Here is a 15,681-nt window from a genome sequence, read left to right on the forward strand (position 1 = left end):
TGGGCTGGAAAAGGTGGATACAGTCCTAGGAGACTCTTTCCTAGGAATGTATCCACCTTTTCCAGCCCACCGGAGCACCTGAAGGCTGAACTAATTTACGCAGGATAAGTCATCAACTGCCGAGCCGAGAAGTTCGTGACAAATCGAATTTACTGTAAGTTCGCTCATCTCTACTACGGTCATGTAGGCTGCACGAGCTAAAAAATGAAAATCTTGCAGCATCCTAGCCACTGCTATGACAAGTGCCCAGGGGGTGGATGCTCAAAGGGGTATTCAGACACAAGCAGGAGTGACGGCCCGCTCAATCAATGGCAGTAAAAAAAATGTAAGTCTCAACTAGGTGGCAAAAAGATTGTACAACCTTAGCCTTAAATATCATGGTGTAAAAGTATGGACATCATACCTGCTCTTTGGTAAAATTCATTGCTGGACTAAGTAGGAATGGAGTTATAAAGCTCTCTCCTGGGCGCAGCTGAGTCATAAACCCATAAAAGCACAGGTAAAAGAGAAGAAACTTCCATCCTTTGAGCTCCTCTGTCGGTGCTGGCTTGTCCTCGGAGGGCGATGGCGTGTCTTCCACAGGAGGCTCATGTTCCTCTGGAGGCTCCAGCTTCTCATTCTTTTCATGATCTGCCTCCATTTTAAGATTATACCCTGTTGGATGACAAATAATAATAAGATTTGTAAATTACTTCTATTAAAAAAATCTTAATACTTTCAATAATTATCAGCTGCTGAAGTTGAGTTGTTCTTTTCTGTCTGGCAACAGTGCTCTCTGCTGACATCTCTGCTTGTCTCGGGAACTGTACAGAGTAGAAGAGGTTTGCTATGGGGATTTGCTTCTACTCTGGACAGTTCCAGAGACAGGTGTCAGAGAAAAGAACAACTCAACTTCAGCAGCTCATAAGTACTGAACGGATTAAGATTTTTTTATAGAAGTAATTTACAAATCTGTTTAAAGGAGTAGTCCAGTGCTGAAACACATACCCCAATCTTAAGGATAGGGGATAAGTTTCAGATGTACAGGGCCCCGGCAGCCCGCGGGAAACTCCGGCTCTGCCGTAGCACTGTATTGAGGGGGCGTGTCGGCCGCCACGTCGACACCAGCTATCTGGCCAGCTAGCCACATCCTCATAAAGGAGATCGCGGGGGGGCCCCAGCGGTCGGACCCCCCGCAATCTGAAACTTATCCCCTATCCATAGGACAAGGGATACGTTTTTCAGCACTGGACTACCCCTTTAACTTTCTGGAGCCAGTTGATATATAAAAAAAAAAAAGCCAAAGCCTGTCCGGGCATGCTGGGAGTTGTAGTTTTGCAACAGCTGGAGGCACCCTGGTTGGGAAACACTGGTCTAGATCAACACTGCAAACTTATTCATACCTGTATGGCATGGTATAGTGGCAGTCCTTCACATCCTGGATGGGAATATCCCTTTATGGTATATCTACAGGATATCTACCTGCATCTATCAAACACTTTTATGGCATACCCTGAAGATATGCCCTTAAAGGAAAATGGTCATCTGTTCACCCACACTAAACCCAATACACCGGGTTATAGTGCGGGTGAACAGGAGACCGATGCGGGGTCTCTGACTAATATACATACCTGCAGTCCGACCCCCACTCCCTCTGACGATCCTCTCCTCTTCTATCTGCACTGAATTGCTGGAGGTGGCCCCACCGGCTGGATTTGAATATTCATGGTGGCTGGTCACGAGTGTTTGTGCCTACTAAGCGCTCACGTGACCATGAATATTCGAATCCAGCCGGCGGGCCCGCCTCCTGTGGACAATTGAGCGCAGATAGAAGTCGATCATCAGAGGGATCGGGCACCGGACTGAAGGTATGTATATTAGTCAGAGACCTCACATCGGTCTCCTGTTCCCCCGCTTTATAACTCGGTGTATTGGGTTTAGTGTGGTTCAGACTGCGGAATCTCCAGACGGAAAATTTCCGTCTAGAGATTCCGAGTGCGGCCAGTGTCGTGGACAACACGGACATTACCGTCCCCAATGGACTGCAATGTGCTCCGCGAGTATATCCGCCTGAAGAGTGAGCTACGCCATTCTTCAGGCAGATATTTTAAAGCGGATTTTCCGTTCAGAAATTCCACTTCAAAAATTTCGAAGTGTGAATTGGTGAACGGAAAATCCAATCACCAGCTTGTACATGAATTTTTGGCAAGCATTGCACTGCACCCAGGCTGGGGTGACAAGCATTTCTCTTCTCTTACCTGAAAAGGTTACTTTTGCATGTGGATCTCTGGGCCTGCTGTAAGGTGTAGTTTTATCATAGACAGGTCCACAGTTTGGAGACCTTGGTTCTATATAATACCAGGCCTCCGGGCTCGGACATGATGACATGTGACTGCACAGACTGTCTAACCTCTCACCTAATTTCTAATTTCAGCACAATGGGAGTGTGTAGTATACGGGACGTAAATAAAAAAAACTTTACCTTCTCCCAAAAATAGAGCAGTGCAGAGATGGGAATTAAAGTGAATGGGGGCATCAGTCACAATCTCCTGTCTGATGGTTCCTGCACATCTGTTTTCAGATGCCATGTACACACATCTCCATTATGCCTTGGCTGCCAGACACCTCTGCACACACTGCCCACTGCTTTATTCCCTATAAAATAAGAACAGAAGAAGTAATGGAATTCTCAGCTCACCCTCCAGGGCCCCAGGCGCACGGACTGTGCGAGGCAGCACCACTATAGCAAAACAAGAAACTGGATGTCCAGCGCCAAGATTCGTGCAAAATGGATTCTTTAATGCTTAAAAAGCCATAACAGGGGTCAATGTGACGCGTTTCAGGTGCGTTAGCACCCTTAATCGTACAATTGTACGATTAAGGGTGCTAACGCACCTGAAACGCGTCACATTGACCCCTGTTATGGCTTTTTAAGCATTAAAGAATCCGTTTTGCACGAATCTTGGCGCTGGACATCCAGTTTCTTGTTTTGCTATAAAATAAGAGTGTGCAGAGGTGTCTGGTAGCCAAGTATCTCTGTTTCAAAGGAGCCCAGCTGGAAAGACACTTGACCTATGTCAGGTTTATTAGCAGCTGTGGGGTTCTGATTATGCCATGACCCCACATCTCCATGATGTTATGTACCCACATGACCCCACACATCTCTATGATGCCATGTACCCACATGACCCCACATCTCCATGATGTTATGTACCCACATGACCCCACACATCTCTATGATGCCATGTACCCACATGACCCCACATCTCCATGATGTTATGTACCCACATGACCCCACACATCTCTATGATGCCATGTACCCACATGACCCCACATCTCCATGATGTTATGTACCCACATGACCCCACACATCTCTATGATGCCATGTACCCACATGACCCCACACATCTCTATGATGCCATGTACCCACATGACCCCACATCTCCATGATGTTATGTACCCACATGACCCCACACATCTCTATGATGCCATGTACCCACATGACCCCACACATCTCTATGATGCCATGTACCCACATGGCGCCATACATTTCCATGATACTACGTACCCACATGACCCCACACATCCCTATGATGTTATGTACCCACATAACTCTATGATGCCATCTACCCATATGACCCCACACGTTTCCATGATACTACGTATCCACATGACCCCACACATCTCTATGATGCCATGTACCCCCATGACCCCACACATCTCTATGATGCCATGTACCCACATGACCCCACACATCCTCTATGATAACACGTACCCACATCTCCATTATGTTATGTACCCACATGACTCCAAACATCTCTATGACGCCATGTACCCAAATGACCCCATACATCTCTATGATGCCATATACCCACATGACCTCACACACCTCTATGATACCATGTACCCACATCACGCCACATCTCCATGATCACAATAGCAGAAGCAGGCAGCTCTAATCACGACCTTCACCACATCTGTACACTGACTGGGCGGCAGCGCTCCCAGCTCTGAGATACATACAAGGAGAGATGCCCAGCAGGTAGTACAGGGCAAAAGTGGATTGTCTTTATTGTAGTATGATATACAGTACATCACATACAGGTGTAACGCCAACGTTCGGATCCGGAGTGATCCTTAGTCATGGCCAAGCATCACTCTTGATCCAAAACGCATTAGCGTTACACCTGTATGTGCTGTACTGTTGGACCCACATCTCCACGATGCCGTGTACCCACGTCTCCACGATGCCGTGTACCCACGTCTCCACGATGCCGTGTACCCACGTCTCCACGATGCCGTGTACCCACGTCTCCACGATGCCGTGTACCCACGTCTCCACGATGCCGTGTACCCACGTCTCCACGATGCCGTGTACCCACGTCTCCACGATGCCGTGTACCCACGTCTCCACGATGCCGTGTACCCACGTCTCCACGATGCCGTGTACCCACGTCTCCACGATGCCGTGTACCCACGTCTCCACGATGCCGTGTACCCACGTCTCCACGATGCCGTGTACCCACGTCTCCACGATGCCGTGTACCCACGTCTCCACGATGCCGTGTACCCACGTCTCCACGATGCCTTGTACCCAGGTCTCCACGATGCCATGTACCCACGTCTCCACGATGCCATGTACCCACATCACCATGGTTTAGCCTCTGACCAGTCAAGAATCCCCATAGTAGTGGTTTGCAGCCTGTGACATAACTACAACTTCCAACATGTCACAGGTTTGGGAAAGAGCACTATAGCACATTAGTAGGTCATATCGCTGCCCCATAGTTTTGCACCTGCACTTCCCAATGCGGTCCCGACAATGAAGCACAACATCTCCAATGGCTTCTTGCCCGGGGTCACACACTGACCCCATGATGCCTGAGCAAAGGGACACAATATATGTTAAGTGGAGACCCCTTACCCAATAATACAAGATAAAGATATCGCTGCCACATGGGGCCCCTGTAGCTTTTGGATCAAGCTGGGAATTTTAGTTTTGAAACAGCTGGAGATCCGCAGTTTGAGGAACATTGTGCTAAATGTAGATGACAGTCAGATATCACACAGGTGACATATAGTCCCATCAGCACAAAGAGCAATCATATGTGTCTCCAGCTATTGCAAAACTACAACTCTCAGCATACTAGGAGTTGTAGTTTTGCAACAGCTGGAGGCACACTGGTTGGGAAACACTGACATGGGGTGAATTTATTCCAGTAACATGTGACTCTAGTGATCTAAAATCGCATTCAAACCGCATCATGTGACCTGGGACATGTGTACCCCCAGTCTAAGACCTCTGGGCATCCACATTAAACAAGAGCACTAGTGCCTGGCACACTGCCATGTGTTCCCTGCCCACACGAGCCGTTACCTGTGTCCTGGCGGTACCGCAGCGCAGAGCTCAGTCACACCATGCAGCCTTCCTGTCACAAACACGTTGTACAATGTCCCTTCTACACTCACAAGTCAGCCCGCTGCACATTGTGACTACATTACCCGGCATTCCGCGCCTGACTACATTTCCCAACATGCATCTAAACCAGGAAAAAAAAACACATGTGTATACGTAATCGGAACGCTACAGCGCCCTCTAGCTTCTCCTAGGTAGCATTACAAGACACACACAAAACACATAAACAACACACACACACACACACACACACACACATATATACACACACATATATACTGTATATATATAAACATATACACACACATATATATAAACACACATATATATATATATATATATATATACTGTATATATATAAACATATACACACACACACACACACACACATATATATAGACTTATTTTATTGATGACTTGTCCATTGTGTTTCCCAAACAGTATTCCTCCAGCTGTTGCAAAACTACAACTCCCAGCATGCTCAATGTTGTAGTTTTGCAACAGCTGGAGGAACAGTGTTAAGTAAACACTGAGATAGACTGATGGCTGGCATTACAATGATCAGCTGAATGCCAGAGCCCAGGCACCAGCATAACACAGAAAATGGAGCCATTGGGTTCCTTCACACTACGAAATTCCGCTTTAAATTTGATCTTTTTCAGCCTCTTTCGGCTGTTATCGGGACGGGTTACAATGGGCAATAACGGGTCCCAATGGATCCCATTAACTATAATGGGATCCTTTGTGCACCGTTATTTTGTAGCGGGAGAAAAAGAGGGCACATGCAGTAATATTTCTCCCATTATTCCCCATGTCCTTACAGCGGTGTGATAGAAGCCTTATTTTCTACAGCAGGACATCTGGACTGCAGCATATAATTACTGTCAGAATTTTAGTGACATTGGGGGAGATTTATCAAAACCTGGGTAGGGAAAGAGTGGTGCAGTTGCCCATGGCAACCATTCAGATTGCTTCTTTTCACAGGCCTTTTTAAAAATGAAAGGAGCAATCTGATTGGTTGCTATGAGCAACTTCACCACCCTTCCTCTTCACAGGTTTTGATAAATCTCCCCCACTGAGCCTGTGAGATCCAGCCTATGGACCTTACAGGCTTCTTTACTCGGCAGACAGGAGGCCATCAGCTGACCTCCTGCTGCCATGACAGGCAACGGGATCCTGCGATCGCATAGCAGGGTCACTGATGGGGGACAGGGGGAGCCTGTCAATCCTATAGATGCTGTGGTCAGTACTTACCACGGCATCTATGGAGTTAACTCTACCGAAACTGGAGAAATCTCGATCTTTGCTTTGGCGGGAGCTGTGATTGACAGCTGGGTCCTGCCACTGAAAGAGTAGAGAAATTGTTTTATCTGCTTGTTTCACTGCATGATGGATCAGGAGGTCCATCACATGTCACCAACAACATGTTGGTAAGAGGTTAATATCTTTGCATTGGGATGTTCTGACCACTTTGACTTTTGGTGTCCCGGTACCGTATTGCATCCAGTACCTAGTGTAAAGGTCCCCAAAGTCAGAGTAACTACGTTCAGGTAGGGTTCCTCAGGTGGGACAGCCTCTAGTCGCCTCTCCTTAAGTTTAATTTCTATATTAATAAATATACAGTAACCCCCCGACATGCGATGGCCCCGACATATGATAAAATCGACATATGATGGCCTCTCAGAGGCCATCGCATGTCGATGTCAGCATCGACATGCGATGGCTTTTATATGTCGGGGCCATCGCATTAACTGCTATCCGACAGCGCAAAATGCTTAAGCTGCTGTCGGATAGCAGTTTAAGCATCCCGGACAGGTTCACTTACCTATCCCGCTGCTCCGGGTCCACTTCGCGATCCTCCGGCGTCTTCTGTATCTTCTCCAGGGTCCGGGCCTCGCTTTCCGGCGTCGTTATTATGTCAGTGCGCACACCGTACCGGCGCAGCAGCGTAATAACGTCACCAGAAAGCGAGGCCCGGACCCTGCAGAAGATGCGGAAGAAGCCGGAGGATCCCAAAGAAGACACCGGAGCAGCTGGACAGCATCGGGAGCCCCTGGGACAGCATCAGGAGCGGTGAGGACACGGTCCAGAGCGGCAGGGACAGGTGAGTGTAACTTCCTATACTTTACATTGGACGGATCCCTCAACATACAATGGATTCGACAAACGATGGGTCGTTTGGAACGAAACACCATCGTATGTTGAGGGACCACTGTATTAGTAATTCTAACTATATTATATAGGACTGTATAGTACTTACCTTGTTCAGCGTCGCAGGACCTACGGTCATGTGACCAAGCTAGTAACCTCTATGGTATGTTGCAGGACCTTAGGAGGTCCTTGGGTCACGTGCTACCCAGCATTCTCTGTAATGGTGATTGACATCCGTATGGACCAATTAGCTTTAGTCCAGCCCCTGCCCATATAAGGGAGCTGCGTCCAATTATCGCTCTCTTGGGTTGCTGCTCTCGTGGATGCCGGACTAACAGCACTGTGTGCTACGCAGCTTTCAACGACACGCTAGGCCTCAAAATCTATGGCCTCAACAGAACCAAAAATCGCCAGTCTTATACTAATTCCTGCTAATACTAACCTGACTACTGGACCGCAACTAATTCTCTAAATCCAGTGGAACATCGCAATAGTCTAGAGACTCTTAAAGCTAAAGTCCCAACCATTGTCAATCTCCAAAAGGAAGCTGTATTGATGAGAGACTGTTATGTTGTTGAAGTATACAGAAAATCTTCAGTAAAGTTAACGCTGTTTGCAGAAGCTTTCCGGTTGTGGACAATCCATTATTACTCACTACTTAAACTCAGTATCGTCTACCTCCCTATCGTTCCTGGGAAGGGCGGCGGTAGTAAAAGCTTTATTGAGGAGCCCTCACCCTGACGTCACGAATAGCAAGGGTTAACAAACACCCTTTATTACCTGCACAGCTACCCTACACCCCCCAAGCTACCACATAGCTTTTTGGCGCCTTACGAACAGGATACGGGTGTGTGCCTCGAGCTGTTGCCACCAAGTAAAGTGTACTCCCCCTGTATAATTGACTGTCCCCATGTGTTACGGAGCACCATATACTTGTACGGAAGACTGCATATGGTGCCGCGTGCAGAGAGCACACGCGAAAAGTAAGGGGGGAGACGAAAAGTTTATTGCTGCAGAAATGTGTAAAGTGAAATGCGAATATATGCTACGATCCTCAGGTACGGTCAGCACTGCAACAGTTAACTCGTTGCCGGAAAAACGCGCGAAGAAAGCCCGCGCTGCGCCGCGATTCGCACCTGGGCGGGGCTATCAAGTGAGTGTATCGCAGCCGAAAGGGAACTTAGAGACGCGGTTGTTGTTTCCGGGAGAACAGGAAGTCGGGGCTGCACCGATGACGTTCTTCCGTCCAGCAGCCATTTTGGCGAAGCCCAGTATAAAGGACACCCTGCACAGCGACCTCTTCAGTCTGCACAAAGGAGAGCCGGAAGATACAGACATGGCGGAGAGCAGCGGTCCAGGTGGCTTGCGCACGAAGATGGCACCGGAACAAGTTGCAGCGGTCACAGCCCAGCTGTTCCACGATCTTGCCAACCGATTGCAGCGGTTGTCATTGGATGAAGAGAGGGCCTGCAATCTTCCCCCACCTCCCGATGACGACGACGACGACTGGCAGGATACCTCTCCGGGGGACACCACAGGGACACCCGGAACTCCATCACCGGTGAGATTGTCCCCTCACCACCACACCTGGGGCTCATGGGCTGAGATCCCGACAGAGGAATCCTCGGCAAGCACACCACCTGAAGCTGCCTTCTCTTCCTCTAGCAGCCCTGAACCAGAGGTACCCTTATCTTCCCTGCAAAATGCACGACCGTGCTCACCCAAATTGCCCCAATCGGTCTTTGGGGATGAACCTGACTTTATTCAATATATGCATGATGTGCTTCAACCACTGCCTGGGAAACCTCTACCATCGGTTCCTAAGGCACAACAAGAAAGGGCCCGCCAGGAGGCCAAAATAGCCGACCTGATGGAACAATTGAAGGCCCGACACTGAGAACTTTATGCTCCAACACAATTGCCTTTCAAGTATTTGCCATCAAATGATTGAGAAGCGGATCCCTTCCAGGTGAGGCCGAAATGGCCTGCTCCTGATGCCTCCACCAACGTACTCAAGGAGGAGGAGCCTCTACAACAGCAACCAATTCCTACTGTCTACAGCTAAGCACCCTGGCCTACTCCTGTCTAGGAGGTTTGGCCTCGACCATGGGTGCCAACAGAAGTACCTGGGCCTACTCCCGACAAGGAGCTTTGGTCTGCCCCCCAGGTACCAACAAATGTGCTGCGGCCCAAGCCTGATGAGGAGGTGGGGCCAAATCAACCAGCACCGACGGATAACCTCAATCCTTCTGTGCCACATTCTATCCTGACCAATGTGGTGTGGGAGAGCCACATTAACTCTTTACCTGCTCGTGATCCTGAGAGGGGTAGAGGCTCTAGGCGAAGAGGAGGACGATGTCGCCAGAGTTTTATTTGAAGCTGACACTCATTCTGCTTTGAATATTTTTTTGTTTGTTTCTGTCTTCACAGACTGTTTGCAACAAGTTCAAGAAATGTGCCTAGCAGGACTTTGCTAAGACTGTTCCAGTTGTAACGTAACCATCAAGCTTTTGCGCCTGGTCTTTAGACCAAGAGACTCCTAGAGGTGGGAGATTCATAAGTGTGTGCCCGGCTGATAGCTACAGCCAAGAAAGTTTAGACTCTTAGTGCAGGTGGATTGCTGATCCTTGCACGCACGTTTACATGTACATACCTCAATCGTAACGAGAAATTCTTCGTGAAAGTTGCACTTATCAAGTGTATGCACCTGAACCCTGTTGGAGTGTTTAATAAATATTCATGCTAGACTAACTTATGGTAAATGGTTATTATACACATGGACATAAAAAAAACAGTGTTGTCACCTAGAGATGAGCGAATCGAAGCTGACAAACCCAAATTCGTTACGAATTTAATTAAATATTCGATTCACAGTGTTACACTGCAACTGCTAGTCACATCAGCATTGGGGAAAGACAGGAGTGCAGAGTGCTTTGCTGTTCACACTGAGAAGGATCATTGAATGCTAAACCTCCTATTCACGTTATTGAGCATTGCAGCAGAGAGGGGCAGTAGATAGCTGTCAACTGCCTCATACAGATCTCCAAGCTGCCTGAACTTTATCAACCATCTTACCACCTAATTTTTCAGCGCAATTCAGTATTTTTTGCTCCACAAATCATCTGCTGCTCAGAATTGTGTGACAGAGTGCAATTTAGGGTTTAATCCCTGTATTTTTTTTATTTTGGTGCTGCACTGTTGGGTCCTGCTGCTGTTCAGAAATACGTTCTTTTTCAGCGGACTGTAGTGCATTTGTGCATAACACATGCCTACATCAAAGCAGTCAACTATTCTGTATCTGTAACAAGTCTAGATACAGCGAAAGTCCTGACTCCTGGCAAAAGTAATCCGCTGCTGCTGTTTTTAACGCCTTAACAACGCAGGACGTAAATGTACGTCCTGGTGACATGGTACTTAACGCACCAGGACGTACATTTACGTCCTGAGCATAACCGCGGGCATCGGAGCGATGCCGGCATCAAGCGCAGCAGGTCCTGGCTGTGGATCGCAGCCAGGGACCCGCCGGTAATGCCGGACACCCGCGATCCCGCGGATGTCCGCCATTAACCCCTCAGATGCCGTGATCAATACCGATCACGGCATCTGCAGCATTGCGGTCACTTAACAGGATGATCGGATTGTCCGCAGCGCTGCCGCGGCGATCCGATCATCCTGCACGGCAGACGGAGGTCCCCTCACCTGGTTCCGCTGCCTTCCGGGAGTCTTCTGCACTGTTCTGCCTTCCCGCAGACCAGAGCAGAAGATTACCGATAACCCTGATCAGTGCTATGTCCTATACGTAGCACTGAACAGGATTAGCAATCGAGTGATTGCTTTAAATAGTCCCCTATGGGGACTATTAAAGTGTAAAAATAAAAGTAAATAAAGTAAAAAAAATGTGAAAAACTCCCTCCCCCAATAAAAACGTAAATTGTCCCATTTTCCCTATTTTACCCCCAAAAAGTGTAAAAAAATTATTTTATATACATATTTGGTATTGCCACGTGTGTAAATATCCAAACTATTAAAATAAAATGTAAATGATCCCGTATGGTGAATGGCGTGAACGTAAAAAAAAAAAAAGGCCAAAATTGCTGCTTTTTTTTATAACATTTTATTCCCCAAAAAATTTATAAAAAATGTAATACAAATTTTGTATAAGCAAATATGGTATTAATAAAAAGTAAAGATCACGGTGCAAAAAATTAGCTCTCATACCACCGCTTATACGGAAAAATGAAAAAGTTATAGGTCTTCAAAATAGGGGGATTTTTAACGTACTAATTTGGTTAAAAAGTTTGCGATTTTTTTCAAGCGCAACAGTAATAGAAAACTGTATAATCATGGGTATCATTTTGATCGTATTGACCCAGAGAATAAAAAACACATGTCGTTTTTACCATAAATTGTATGGCGTGAAAACAAAACCTTCCAAAATTTGCAAAATTGCGGTTTTCTTTTTAATTTCCCCACACAAATAGTATTTTTTTGATTGCGCCATACATTTTATGATAAAGTGAGTGATGGCATTACAACGGACAACTGGTCGCACAAAAAACAAGCCCTCATACTAGTCTGTGGATGAAAATATGAAAGAGTTATGATTTTTTGAAGGGGAGGAGGAAAAACGAAAACGTTAAAATTTTATTGTCTGAGTCCTTAAGGTCCAAATGGGCTGAGTCCTTAAGGGGTTAAAAAACTACTTATTTTTTCTGCGTATTGTCGCGCATATTGTTGCCCTCATCAGTGCATACCGCATAGGTACATCCAAGTATTGTACCATTTTTTACCTGTTAATCTGTCAAGGTGCTCCATACTGTAAAAGTCCAAACAATAGTATTCACCGGCTGGTGTTGTTAAAAAATACAGAGTTTTTTCTGCGTATAGTTGCACATATTACTGCCCTCATCAGTGCATACCGCATAGGTACATCCAAGTATAGTACCATTTAGTACCTGTTAATCTGTCATGGTGCTCCATCCTGTCAAAGTCCAAACAATAGTATTCACCGGCTGGTGTTTAACCCCTTAAGGACACATGACGTACTGGAACGTCATGTGTCCACTCCCGATCTATAACGCGGGGCCACGGCGTGGCCCCGCGTCATAGCGGCTCGGGCCCGGCCTCTAACAACGGCCGGGACCCGTGGCTAATAGCGCGCGGCATTGATCGCGGCGCCGCGCGCTATTAACCCTTTAGACGCGGCGTTCAAAGTTGAACGCCGCGTCTAAAGTGAAACCGAAAGCATCCCGGCTAGCTCAGTGGGCTGTTCGGGATAGCCGCGGTGAAATCGCGGCATCCCGAACAGCTGACAGGACAGCGGGAGGGCCCCTACCTGCCTCCTCGCTGTCCGATCGCCGAATGACTGCTCAGTGCCTGAGATCCAGGCATGAGCAGTCATCCGGCAGAATCGTTGATCACTGGTTTCTTATGAGAAACCAGTGATCAACATAGAAGATCAGTGTGTGCAGTGTTATAGGTCCCTATGGGACCTATAACACTGCAAAAAAAAAGTGAAAAAAAAAAGTTAATAAACATCATTTAACTCCTCCCCTATTAAAAGTTTGAATCACCCCCCTTTTCCAATAAAAAAAAAAACACAGTGTAAATAAAAATAAAAATAAACATATGTGGTATCACCGCGTGCGGAAATGTCCGAATTATAAAAATATATCATTAATTAAACCGCTCGGTCAATGGCGTGCGCGCAAAAAAAATTCCAAAGTCCAAAATAGTGCATTTTTGGTCACTTTTTTTATCATTTAAAAATGAATAAAAAGTGATCAATAAGTCCTATCAATGCAAAAATGGTACCGTTAAAAACTTCAGATCACGGCGCAAAAAATGAGCCCTCATACCGCCCCATACACGGAAAAATAAAAAAGTTATAGGGGTCAGAAGATGACAATTTTAAACGTATTAATTTTCCTGCATGTAGTTATGATTTTTTCCAGAAGTCCGACAAAATCAAACCTATATAAGTAGGGTATCATTTTAATCGTATGGACCTACAGAATACATATCAGGTGTCATTTTTACCGAAAAATGTACTACGTAGAAACGGAAGCCCCCAAAAGTTACAAAACAGCGTTTTTTTTTTTCAATTTTGTCGCACAATGATTTTTTTTCCCGCTTCACCATAGATTTTTGGGCAAAATGACTGACGTCATTACAAAGTAGAATTGGTGGCGCAAAAAATAAGCCATGATATGGATTTTTAGGTGTAAATTTGAAAGAGTTATGATTTTTTAAAGGCAAGGAGCAAAAAACGAAAATGCAAAAACGGAAAAACCTCCGGTCCTTAAGGGGTTAAAAAAAAAAAAAAAAAGAGTTTTTTTTCTGCGTATAGTTGTGCATATTACTGCCCTCATCAGTGCATACCGCATAGGTACATCCAAGTAGTGTACCATCTTGTACCTGATAATCTGTCAAGGTGCTCCATGCTGTCAAAGTCCAAACAATAGTATTCACCGGCTGGTGTTTTTAAAAAATATAGTGTTTTTTCTGCGTATAGTTGCGCATTTTACTGCCCTCATCAGTGCATACCGCATAGGTACATCCAAGTATTGTACCATTTACTAGGGGCGAGTGGCAGCAGGAGTCGCAGCAAGAGCCCTGAGCTCCCGTTTTCAGCCAGAGGTCATGTCTCGACCAGCAACCCATCTGCCGTCGTCGATTGGTTAACACGCTCATCCACATCATCACAAGTGACATCTGACACCCCCAGTAAACAGTCAGTGGGTTCCTCAGACACAACCCTCAGTTGGCATGGCCCGGGAGCAGTCCCTGTCCTCCCATTGCCTTTTTCCTATGCTGTTCCCTCTCCTAAAGAAGTATCTTATGCTGTGGGTTCAGCTCCACTATTTACTGAGGACGATACAATAGAGGACAGTCAGCAGCTACTGCCCAGCCAAGAAGGGGAGGAGACATGCGCCGCTTGCTGCACTAGGCGGCCAAGTAGTGATGCGGAGAGTGACGTGGGAGGCGGTGTTGCAAGGGTTCAGGGTCCTGAAGCAGACACTGTTGGGGAACCTGAGGAGGACATCAGTGACGTGCACACACCTGTTGATGATGATGAAGCCGATCGCAATTGGGAGCCGGGTGCAGAAGGGGCTTCATCATCATCAGGAGAAGAGAGTTGCAGGTTGCCCTTGAGGCAGCAAGGCGGTAGCACAGTTGGCAGTCAGTGTGGTGGCAGGAGTGGAAATTCAGAAGCCAAATGTGCCCAGGGGAGACCACCTGATTTGCGGCAGCCTACATTTCCGGGAGGTAGTGGAACAGGGATTCCTGGAGACAGTGGCAGTAGCAGTCAATTAGTGTGGACTGCAGGTGGGAAAATCAGCTACTCGGCGGTGTGGAAGTTTTTCATCAGGCATCCTGAGGAGGTTCACGTAGCCACATGCAAGATCTGTCTGCAGAATGTGAAGCGTGGCCAGGGTCCCAATGTCGGCACCCCGGCCCTGCATCAACACATGCTTCGCCACCATAAAGCGGCCTGGGAGAACCGTGGCTCCGATGTAGTGGTCCAGCCTGCTGCATCACCCAGTGGCCATCCGCTCCCTCCTTCATCCAGCCAAGGCTCCACCACTTCAGCCGAAGGGAGCTGTGTGTCAAACCCTCCTTCTGTCGCTCCTGCTTCTCCCGCTTTTAGTCAGCCATTCCGCCAACAATCCATCAGCGAAGCCATGTCCAAGAGACAACAGTATGTGCCCACTCATCCAACGGCACAGAAGTTGAATGTGCTCCTGTCCAAGTTGCTGGTGTAGCAGTCCCTCCCTTTTCAAGTGGTTGACTCTGCACCTTTCAGAGAATTGATGGCTTGTGCCGAGCCGAAGTGGAGAGTCCCAAGCCATCATTTCTTTGCGAAGAAGGCAGTACCAGCCCTGCATAAGTTTGTACAAGAGAAGGTAGGCCAGTCTTTGAGCCTGTCGATGTGTTCAAAAGTGCACGGCAGCGCCGACGTGTGGAGCTGTAACTACGGGCATGGACAATACTTGTCTTTTACGGCCCACTGGGTAAATGTGGTTCCTGCATAGCCACAACAGCAACTTGGACAGGTCACACCGCTTCCTCCTCCACGCTCTCGCTCTCAGGCAGTTGGTCATGTTACAGTGTGCGACGCCGGTTCCTCATCC

General features: G+C 47.2%; 1 protein-coding gene across 4 annotated transcripts in view; it reads right to left on the reverse strand.

Annotated features, from left to right (window-relative positions):
- SLC19A1 (solute carrier family 19 member 1) overlaps positions 1–15,681 on the reverse strand; it is a 78,330-nt gene that overhangs the window by 21,868 nt on the left and 40,781 nt on the right. Inside the window, exons 1-3 of one of the 4 annotated variants that reach the window (XM_056534287.1) lie at positions 5,357–5,497; positions 2,462–2,634; positions 404–654 (exon numbers count right to left, since the gene is read on the reverse strand). In XM_056534287.1, coding sequence (XP_056390262.1) covers positions 404–654; positions 2,462–2,567 — 357 coding nt within the window. In that variant the 5' untranslated portion in view covers positions 2,568–2,634; positions 5,357–5,497. Of the gene's footprint in view, positions 1–403; positions 655–2,237; positions 2,429–2,461; positions 2,635–5,356; positions 5,505–15,681 lie in introns of those variants that run through there. The other 3 variants (XM_056534288.1, XM_056534286.1, XM_056534290.1) reach the window with 3 other exon arrangements.

Source organism: Hyla sarda, chromosome 8, assembly GCF_029499605.1.
Source record: "Hyla sarda isolate aHylSar1 chromosome 8, aHylSar1.hap1, whole genome shotgun sequence".
Classification (NCBI taxonomy): Eukaryota; Metazoa; Chordata; class Amphibia; order Anura; family Hylidae; genus Hyla; species Hyla sarda.